Raw genomic sequence first — 10,486 nt, 5'->3', positions numbered from 1 at the left:
CGGCCGCAGCCCGCGCGGGCCGCCTCCAAGGCCGTCACGCGGCACTGGAAGGCGATGCACTTCGAGCGCCAGAAGCTGATGGCCGTCACCGAGTACATCGCCCCCCGACCGCTCGTCCCGCCGCGCTGCATCGTCCCGCCCGTCGTGCCCTTCCAGGAGGTAAAGGCGAGGGGGCGCCAGGGCCGGGGCCCTTAGCACGCCCTGCCGCCCCCCTCCGCCCGGCTCTGGTGTGTGGACTTCTCGTGCTCCATGCCCGCAGCTTGTTCCTGCATCTGTCTTGGTTGAGGAGCTGTGCTAAGACCCCATCTCTAGCCGTCTTTCATGTTTGGACCTCCTTTTTGCTTTGCAGACTCTGGCTGGTTGGCTTGCTTTGGGCCTGGCTTCTTGGGGACACCTGGTATCGGTCCAGCCTTCCTGGGGCTGACATGGGCGCTGGGCGTTGGGGCCAGCTTTCCTGGCGCTGGATGGGAGCTACTTGCATTTGGTGCCCTTCTGACCTTCCTTTTGCTTTGCAGCCTCTTTGGCTGGTCTGTTCGCTATGGGCCTGGCTTCTCGGAGGTGCTTCATGCACAACCAACGTCCTGAAGCTGATAAGAGGTGCTGCGACTCTTGGCTGGCCTTCTGGCCAGCCATGGCACTGAAGCTGATGGGATGATGGGAGCTACATGTACTTGGTGCCCTTCAGACCTTCCTTGTCTTTTTACAGCCCATTTGGCTGGTCAATTTGCTGTGGGCCTGGCTTCTTGGTGTCATTTAAACCAAGCCTTAGGATCATGCAGATTCCTTACTCCCCGCTCAAACTGGCCTTTGCAGATGTTGTTCTATTTTGCATTCTTTTGGGTTTGGCCCTGTGTTTTGAAAGGGCCCCAAAGTCAGTGGTACAGTTTGTGTTGACATCTGTTGATTGTCACATCAGGTTCCTTGTTCTTCTCATGGTGTCCAACTTCTGCATGGCCAAGGGCTGCAGAGCCCCTAGCCACACACTACATGGGTCACCCCCCCACCCCCCCCCCGCAAGCTGCGTGTTATGTGTATCATATGCTGTACCAAGGCTGGGGGTGGGGTGTGCCCTGCATGCAGTCACCATATGGGTCTCTGCTGCTGTGCCAAATAGCAGGTTCCCTAGTGTACCATATTTACACCCCACAGTGCACCACACAGGGTCCCTGGGTCTCCCTCCAGCCATGTGCCTGTGCAGTTAGCCAGTAGAAGCTGGAGAATGGATAGTGTGTTTGGGGAGGCGTGTCTTGTAGAGTCTAATGGCAACAGCTGCCAAGGTGGGGGTGCCCAAACTGGAACCCGGGGCCACCTGCTGTCCTCCAGTTGGACAGCCCTGGTCTAGTGATTACAATAGGTGGTTGGGATTCAGGATTCCCATCATACTCTGACTGTGTCTCACTTTGGGCAGGTCGTACAACCTCTTTCTGTTTCCTCACCTGGAAAACAGAAATAACGACTGCCGTAAAGCACTGTGAGATACTGTGCAGACAAAGTTCTTATTTAGGTGATCCCTGCTGCCTTTGGTGTGCATCACTGTTTCTTCAGAGACCACACAGTTGTCAAAGTCAGGATGTAGTAAATACTAGCTCTTGGTCTTTCAGGAAGATGGCTATGAGAAACTGTTGCGTCGCCAAGTTGGGGAGATGTTTCGTGATAGCAAGATGATTGCTGTTTGTCAGTTCAACTCTCCTTCCAATGATGAAATGCAGCTCGTGAATTATCATCTCCTGAAGCATAACATTCGGGTTAAGAGGTTTCCAAATGAGGTAGGTTGGTGCTATGGGTGGCTAAACTGGGCACTGCAGGTGGCTTGTACTCGAATCATTGTACTCCAAACCTTGCCTAAGTTGCTGTGGTCATAGGTTGCAAGACAGACGAGAGGGTTACCATGACCTAGAGTACATGGTGTTTGACTTGAATGCATGTAATAAAAGCAGTGCTGTAACTCAAGAGATTTGAAGCTGGAGCTCTGTGTTCCACCACAGCAAATAGCCTAAAACAGGGCTGTCAAACTTTTAAGTGGCCAGGGGCTGCACCAATGGAGGCTACATGCCACATGGACTCCACAGCCTCTGCCACCTACTGCATTCTGCGTGTATAGGAACCTGCCTTCCTGCACAGCACCATGCAAGCTGCATCACATCACCCCATCCCATGACCTGGGGCGGGGGCAGGAAATGACAGCCAGAGGATCAGGGAGCCTAGAGACCCTTCGTGGGCTGCCAGTTTGGACAGCCTTAACCTAAGAATGGAGCTTGTTTCCAAAGCCAGCATACTTTGGCAAACCGCTAGAGGGAGCAGGCTGTACATGTGGGGACCCTCCACAGAGAATACCCTGCCTCTTACTCCACTCCAGCTTGCTATAAATGGTTTGGCTTTCCAGGTATTGCACAGGGAGCAAGGAGATCTGAGTCCCAAACCATACAGGACTTCAGATGGAAAATAGCTGCCTCCCAGAATATTAGGGAGCCAAGCACAGTATACTGCATGCAAGTGTATTTCACCCATTCTGGCTTGCTCTGCTGAGCAGGATTCTGTAGTCAGTCCTAGATGAGGCTGTTGAACATTCTTCAGCATACAGGATTTTCATTCAGCTACTGGTGGGTGTGAACACTGCTTCCTCTTTCTGGAGCATTGAATACATTGCTATAGAAAAGGCTGTTAATATTGAGGAGTGAATGATGGCAAAACATCTGACTGTTGGAGTTGATGTTATTGGCTACTTGGTCTAAATTGAAGCTAGTTCCAAGCTGATTGTGCTGAAAAGTGTAGTGGAAGGCTGATGTCCAATATTGGGGGTGTTCTTTAGGCAGATTCTATTTTCAGGTTAACGAAGGGGGCTGTCCCTGTGGTGCCTTTTGGGATGGGATCAATTTTATTATGGCAAATTCAGCATGATCTGTGCTTCCCCTTTGTATACTGAGACCTGCCTCCCTCTTTCAGATAATGAAAGCCTTCCTTTCAGAATCCAAGTACAAGAATCTCCTCCCTCTCTTCGTGGGAAACAATATATTGCTAGTGAGTCCGGAAACCAAAGCAAAGGAAATGCTGCGGATACTGAAAAGGGTGCCAGAAGTAGTTCTCCTAGGTAAGAGTTCTCTTGAGTGCGGCAGCTTTGCAGTATGGGAACTTTCCCCCACATTGGATCAGCCTGTGTGAAAAGCATGAGATGTTGTTACTGATGTTACAGGAGCCTTTAAAGGCAGCAGCTGAAATCGCAGCCTTTTTTGCACTAAGTTCTGCCCATCTGAAAGATGGTTACTGCCACAGAGCTTTTAATCAAGAAAGAAAAGATTAAAGGGTAGGTGAAGAGAAGAGACACGGGAAGGGATTTTGCATGGAGTTATGGCACTTCAGTAGAATGAGACCCCAGGTGTCTTGTCTTCTAGTTCAGTGCCTTGTCCACTGCTTCACATCACGCCAGCAGATGCAGCCCAAGATGGAGGTTGTGTCTTTGAGTATTAGATGTTCTCTTTAATGCTTCTGTAGAAAATAAAAAGATCTCTGACCTTTTTTTATTACCTAATTTCACCTTGTTGCCAGTATCTTGTACTCAGTAGTGCCTGTTCCTCTTGTTTGTCTTATAGGTGCCTGCATTGAAAATACCATCCTCAGCAGACAAGGGGTGTTAAACTACTCCAAGCTGCCCTCCCTGGAGCTCGCCCAAGGGCAAGTGGCGGGTGCTCTTGCTCTTGTGCCATCCCAGATGTGCACAGTCCTGCAGAGCAACTCTGTGCGCCTTACAGCTTTGCTGAATCAGTACATTAAGCAGCAGAATGATGGATCAGGGGACACTGGGAAGATGGAAGAGTGCCCAGCTGAGCCAAGTCCTGTCAAGAGTTCTGGAAGCCCTTGATGCTGGCTTCTGCCACCCCTGTCCACTGATAGCCACTTCCTGTACAAAAAGGCATGTTGCATAGGGTTTCGTCTGGGCTGGGTGAGGTTGGTGGGAGAAGCCAGTCAACTCTTAGTACAAACAGTAAGATTAAGAAAAAGATTGAGGGCCAGCCAGTCAGACGTATTCATGCTGCAGGCTACCGTGTTTGAAGTGGTCAGGTCCCATCCCTGTCTCTGAGTTTGGGAGTGCAAAGTTGTCTCTCTTTTCCCTTTCTCCCATTCTCTCTGTGTTTTTTAGTGCATATTTCATTAATGGCACAGCCAGAAGTAGCCATGCTTGGTCTTAGCCAGAAGGATTGTTACTGTCAGGCTGAAGAAGAGGAAAGCAGAAAGTAGATATTGCAATACTCTGCTTCCCAAGCACCCACCAGTTCAGCTATGTTTGAATTGTTGGGCCTGGCAAGATTGAGAGAGGATATAGAGAAATTGCATTCCTCTGTAAATAAGCAAGCTCCATTGCAGCCAGTGGAAGGCACCAGCTGTTAAACTGCACAATAACACTCCTCAGCAGATTAGGACAGGAAGTGAAAAAGATGCTGCATTCAGCTGAAACGGCAGGGGCATTCTAGAGAAGCAGAATTTTAATTATATGAATTGGGGTTAGTACCAGAGCTAATAGAGAAACTTGTTGGTGTTTTTATGGTGGAAAATACATTTTTTGGTGAAACAGAATTTGCATGTGAGGGAGGGATCCAGTCTCATTAAACTGAAAAGAGGTTGTGGTTTCATTGTAAACCAGCACTTTCAAGAGAGCTTGTTTTTCTTGAAATATTTCTAGGGTGGAGAAAAATCCCTGCCTCGGTTAATGTTCCTCCCCTTGAAAAGAGGGCTTGAAGATCGTTGGTGCCAAGCATAGTGAATATCCATGATAATCGTGAATACAGTGGAAAGCATAATTCCTTGAAGGGCAGCCCTTTTCCAGTGGAGGAAACCTCCTGCTTCTATCTCCATGATGCTGTTACTGAAGGGGCTGGGAATGGAAGTGGGTATAGCAGCTCTCCACCCTCCCAGCTGTACTGCAACCTGGCAACTTTCTTTACCTTCAAGTGCTACTAACTTGTGACCAGAGGAAATGAGCTTGCAGTGAAACCCAGCAGATCATGAGCAGGATGATGATTGGAGAATGGCAATCATAGAGTAACAAAGTGGTGTTGCTGATGTTTTTGGGCTGGCCAGCAAGAGGGAGTTAAATGTTTGGAAGCAGATCTTAGCCCCTGGGTTAAAGCCACCAGTATGAACAGAGTACTGTCTGTTTTGAGCAGGATTGTGCCCTTTTCTGTGTACAGGTCTCCCACATGAAACACTTTTTTGGCCTAAATCCTATATTAATCCACAGTTCAGCATTGACTAATCAACCTTCCCCCTCCTTGTGGCTTATTTCTGGAGATCACCCTGCAGTAGTAGTGAAAATATTGCTTAGGCCTCCTCTGAAAAGGAAAAAAATGTCTGTAAAACAGAGTTCCCAGCTGGTGCTTTCTTGTTCCTTTATAGTCATAATCTCTGTCTGTGCTTAGTTCCTCAGTCTTCTACTGAACTCTGCAAATTAGCATGTCACAACCCCATCACCCCTGGGATTGGGGAAGAATATGTATTAAATATTGTTTGATAGCTCTTCCTCGCTGGCTTTTTTTTCTGGTGGGGGAGCTGGGTTTGGGTGAGGCTTTGCTGCTTTTATTTTACCTGCAATTTCTGATGTAATTCCCATATGCATTGTGACTGGCATCCCCAAGCTTTATTCTGTAGCTTTCTTTAGCCAGAGCCAACATCAACCCAACTTTTAATAGAAACCATAAGCATTAAGGAGGAAGGTTTGGTCTTTGCCAACTGAGCCCAGACCAAGGGCTGAAACTTGTGACGTTTTTCTCCTGGGATAAGCTATAGTTTATGCTGGAGTATAATACAGATTTCCTGGGAGATTAGAGAGCTCTAGTTTGGGTTTGCCCAAGTTGCTTCTTTTCATCTTTGAGACATTAACTCTGTGGTTGCGGGGAGACTAGTGGATGTGGTATATCTTGATTTTTAGCAAGACTTTTAATATGGTCTTCCACAAAATTCTTGTAGGCAAGTTAAGGAAGTATGGGCTGGATGAGTGGACTGTAAGGTGGATAGAAAACTGGCTGGAGCATCAGGCTTAGAGGGTAGTAATCAATGGCTCAGTGTCTAGTTGGCTGCTGGTATCAAGTAGAGTGCCCCAGGGGTCGGTCCTGGGGTTGGTTTTGTTCAATATCTTCATCAATGACCTGGAAGACAGCATAGAGTATACACAGCAAGTTTTCAGATGGCACCAAGCTGGGGGGAGTAGTAAATGCACTTGAAGGTAGGGCTAGGATTCGGAATGACCTAGACAAATTGGAGGATTGGGCCAAAAGGAATCTCCTACAGTTCAACAAGGACAAGTGCAAAGTCCTGCACTTAGGATGGAACAATCCCATGTACTAGTATGGCCTGGAGGTGCAACTCTGCAGAAAAGGACCTGGGGGTTACAGTGAACAATAAGCTAAATATGAGCCAACAGTACACCCTTGTTGCCAAGAAGGCTAATGGCATACTGGGCTGCATTGGTAGTTGTGTTGCCAGAGAGGGGATGTAATAGCAGCCTTCACCTATGTGAAGGGGGTTTCAAAAGAGGATGGAGGTAAACTGTTCTCATTGGTGACAGATGACAAAACAAGGAGCAATGGTCTCAAGTTGCAGCAAGGGAAGTTTACGTTAGATATTAGGAAGCATTTTCTCCCTAGGAGGGTAGTAGAGCACTGGAGCAGGTTACCCAGAGAGGTTGTGGACTCTTCATCTTTGGAGGTTTTTAAGACATGGCTAGACAAAGCCTTGGCTGGGATGACTTAGTTGGAGATGGTTCTGCTTTGACCAGGGTGTTGGACTAGATGACCTCCTGAGGCTCCTTCCACCCCTAATTTTTGTATGATTCTAAATGTGGATCCTATCTCCAACTGCCTGCTGTGAATATCTCCAGGAAATGGGTTCCACCCAGCTGTGAAAAGGAGGGTAAATAAGCCTCACTTTTTTTTTTTCCAGTACTTTCCATAAAAGTATTTCCCAGTGCTTTACAAATACTAAAACTTCAGCACCTGCACCTGAGAGGAGGGGGTTAGAGTTCTCATTTAGCAAATGGGGAAACCCCAAGGAATGAAGGTGAAGTCATTGCTATCAGTCATATAAGATCTCTACACAACTGGGGGGGCGTGTTTTGCTTTTATCCTTCCTATCATTGGTAATATCAGCTACTCTTGGCTCATAGCAACAGGATGTGGTAGACCCTGGAACAGAAGTCTGTTGTCTGCTTCCTGCTTCTGACCCACCCAGCCATCTTTTTGCACTACATGGAGAACGCTACAGTCCCTTCTCAGTCTGGCCTTTTCTTGCAATTGCAGCTGCCTGTGTGATGATGTCTAAACCATGTGTTTTCTGCAGCCTGCTTCAGCCTCAAGCCTCTGTCTTCATGGGTAGTCCAAAACGTGATATTTCCACCCACTTGGCATTGCCTATAGGCTTTTGGTCCCACCTGTCTTGCTGCCCACAGCTTATTCCTCTGATATGCCATCTACATCAAAGTGGTTGTGATAACCTGATTAATAAGGGGGAGGCTGATTCTTCCCTCTGGCCTTGGAGGGCAGGGGGACTGCATTGTTAGGGATGGAAGCTTGAACAGGAAAAAGTCAAGACAGCTCTGTCCTAGGCACTGTAAGGATGCATTGTCAATCAGATCTTCCCAAGCTGGGAGTAGTTCTTCATGTCTTTGCTCTGTAGCAGCTCAGGAAGGAGTAGGATGTGTGGCTTGATTCCTTTTATGGTTGATGCGATTTGGTTTGTGCCCTGAAAACCATGTTTGTTTTTTTTCCCCCTCTGCACATCTGAGCTGACCACAACAGGCACCAGTCAACAGTGTGTGAGTTGCAAACATCAGTGGTGGCTTTGTGTGTTTGATTGCTCAATTGGTGCCTCACCACTACAACCTACAAACCATCCATGGGTTTTTGTGTTTAAACAGGAGGTGATTTATGTAGCCCAAATTCACATGATTGAAACTTCCCTCAGCCACTGATTGTAGCATGCATGGTGTAGTTTTTAGAGTTTTCTGTGGGTTCACTTTCAGTTCCTTCATGGCCAAGAGACTGGATTTCTGTCCTGGAGTTTTGGAGTCAAAAAGAAGACCCTGAAATCTGCCCTAATTTGGGGGGTGGGTGGGAAAGGCACAACAGTGAAAACCCTGTGAGAGGGATCTAGAGAAGGTATCTGAAAGACACAGTTACCCCATCTGGCACATGCTTCTGTGAAGACCTCCCCAGTAGTAGGACCCTTCAGTTACTTGACGCTAGGTGTAGAGAGCAGTGAATGGTGTTGAAGGGAGAGATTTAAACATCAAACTTTCTTTGCTGTTATCCTTTGTGGATGAGCCCATGTGGACAGGAGAACAAACACAGCAGGTTGCATTCAGTCACATGATTCCACCATTATTAAGGACATCAGATACTACAATGCCTGTGGTTTAAGAACCTGTATAGAAACCCTCTGTCTAAAAGGGGCTGAGATTTAGGAAAGTGCAAGAAGCAAAACCTTTAGTCCTGGCTGAAATGTCTCCATTGGCATTTTTCTTTTCATTTTTTATTGTTGAAACATTGTTTTTGGACTAAAACACTTGTGGGGAAAACTCATTTTTTTGTGATTAAAAAAAAGTGGGGAATCTTTAACCTAAAGACAAAAATCAATTTTATTTGGAACACGTTGGCAATTTTTTTGGTTTATTTGAAGGCGAACTCAAGGGGCCCATGAAGACTAATGGGGAAAATGGACAAAATGTAGGGAAGTTTTTTTGTAACAGTTTTCCCTTCTGGTTCTGGAGGAACTTGCTCAGCAGGTGAAGGAGAGAGCTCAGCCCAGTGGTTCTCAACCCCCTTAGACTTAAGGTACTTCTCGGAAAATGCCAGCTCTTCCCTTTCACTTATTTCTTGATCATGGGAAAAATATAGATCAATTCTTCTGTTGCAAAGAAGTCAGAAAGCCCACAGCAAGTCAGAATGGTTTGGCCGCTATAGATTCCTTTCAGAAACCTTTGGGCAGGGATGGATCCAGGGTGGGTGGTGCACTAGTGTAGTTGCATCCTTCTTTGATTCCTGGTTCCCCCCCAAAGTTTAAAGGCAACTGTCTGGCAATGGCAGCAGCATTTCTAGCCAGGCAGTGCAGAGGGAGCCAATTGACTTTATAGCGCCTTATAATCTACCTGAACCCTTCTAAACATCATTCCACAAGTGTTAACAACCTTCCCTCCTTTTTAATGGTCTCCATGTTCCACCAATCAAGCTAATCTGTCTTCTGCAGTTCTGGTGTCTGTTAGCTGCTCCTGATAGTATAGCTCCAACTTCATAGCCATGCAGGCTGTTTTTAACTCACCCCAATGAAGTCACATCATATCATATACCATATATCAGTGGTTCCCAACCGTTTTAGACCCTGGACCGGAAAACCACGGACCAGACATGACTGTGGACTTGCAAACCATGGACCGGCATGCTGCAGACCTGAAGTGACTGGCGTATTGCAGACTAGCAGCCAACCCTTTTTTATACTGAGTATAAAAAAGGGGTTGGCTGCCAATCCACAGTATAAAGCCAAGCCTTTTTTATACTCAGTGTAATAAAGCACTGTGGGTCACTTCTGGACTGGCTGTTAACCCTTTGTGGCCTGATACTGGACCATGGCCCAGGGGTTGGGAAACTTTGCCGTATATTGTATCAGTTTTTTCATCTGTCTTGAACTGAATACACTGGCCCTTAGCACATTTGTAAAGTTTCTAGTATCTCTTTACCTGGAGAAAAATAGGTGCTGTGTTACATGAGATAAGTGATGCACTTTATGTGCACTCCTCCTTTTTCAAACTCCTCTGTCCGCCCATGCCTCTGGGTTTAGATTATGAGTTGGTACTGGGTGGTTTGGACCCTCAGGGAGGGGATTGGACTAGATCCTTGTTTCTCTACCGGTGGGTCGCGACCCAAAAGTGGGCTGCAAGGATATACGAAAGGGTTGCAAACCAACTCTAAAAACAGATCAACAAACTTTAAAAAAGGATTCTCCTTTAAAGGCGAAAAATGTGGGGAACCTACAGGGGGCCGCTTGGGGCCCCCATGCCCCACACAGTGGGGGGTTGGGGATGGTGGGTCGGGAATGAGGGGCACTGTCGACCCTGAGACTGGCCACTGATGTTTACAAGTGGGGCTGGTACAAAACAGGTCGAGAAGCACTGGGCTAGACCTCTGGAGGTCCCTTTGGCCCCTGCTCCTCTGTCCTGAGAGTCATGTTTCGGCGTTGGCAGCCTCACGCTGGCAAAGGAGCTGGAGGCGCCACAGGGCTGGCCGAGAGCCCGGTCACACGGATGCTAGGCAGCCCCGTAGCGGGGGTCTCCCGGCCCACAGGGGTCCTGGGGGGCCGGTGCCACGGTCCCAGCCCCCGGCCCCGGGGGTTTCTCTCTGGCGCGGGGCCTTGGGCAGCTCGCGCCGTCGGGGAGTCCTCCACGGAGCAGGGGGCAGCGCCGAGCGCAGGCAGGATCCCGCGGGCCCGGCGCGGCCGCCCCCGGCTT

At 48.0% G+C, this 10,486-nt stretch overlaps 1 protein-coding gene across 1 annotated transcript; it reads left to right on the top strand.

Moving 5' to 3' along the window:
• Window positions 1-6: 6 nt before the first annotated feature.
• Window positions 7-5,508, top strand: MRPL10 (mitochondrial ribosomal protein L10). Its single transcript, XM_025203746.1, has 4 exons — window positions 7-159; window positions 1,602-1,766; window positions 2,944-3,088; window positions 3,588-5,508. The coding sequence occupies exons 1-4, from the start codon at window positions 55-57 to the stop codon at window positions 3,854-3,856; spliced, it is 684 nt and encodes a 227-aa protein (XP_025059531.1). The 5' UTR covers window positions 7-54; the 3' UTR covers window positions 3,857-5,508.
• The last annotated feature ends 4,978 nt before the right edge of the window (window positions 5,509-10,486 follow it).

Source organism: Alligator sinensis, unplaced genomic scaffold, assembly GCF_000455745.1.
Source record: "Alligator sinensis unplaced genomic scaffold, ASM45574v1 scaffold520_1, whole genome shotgun sequence".
NCBI lineage: Eukaryota > Metazoa > Chordata > Crocodylia > Alligatoridae > Alligator > Alligator sinensis.
This window is presented reverse-complemented; position numbering and strand designations above follow the sequence as displayed.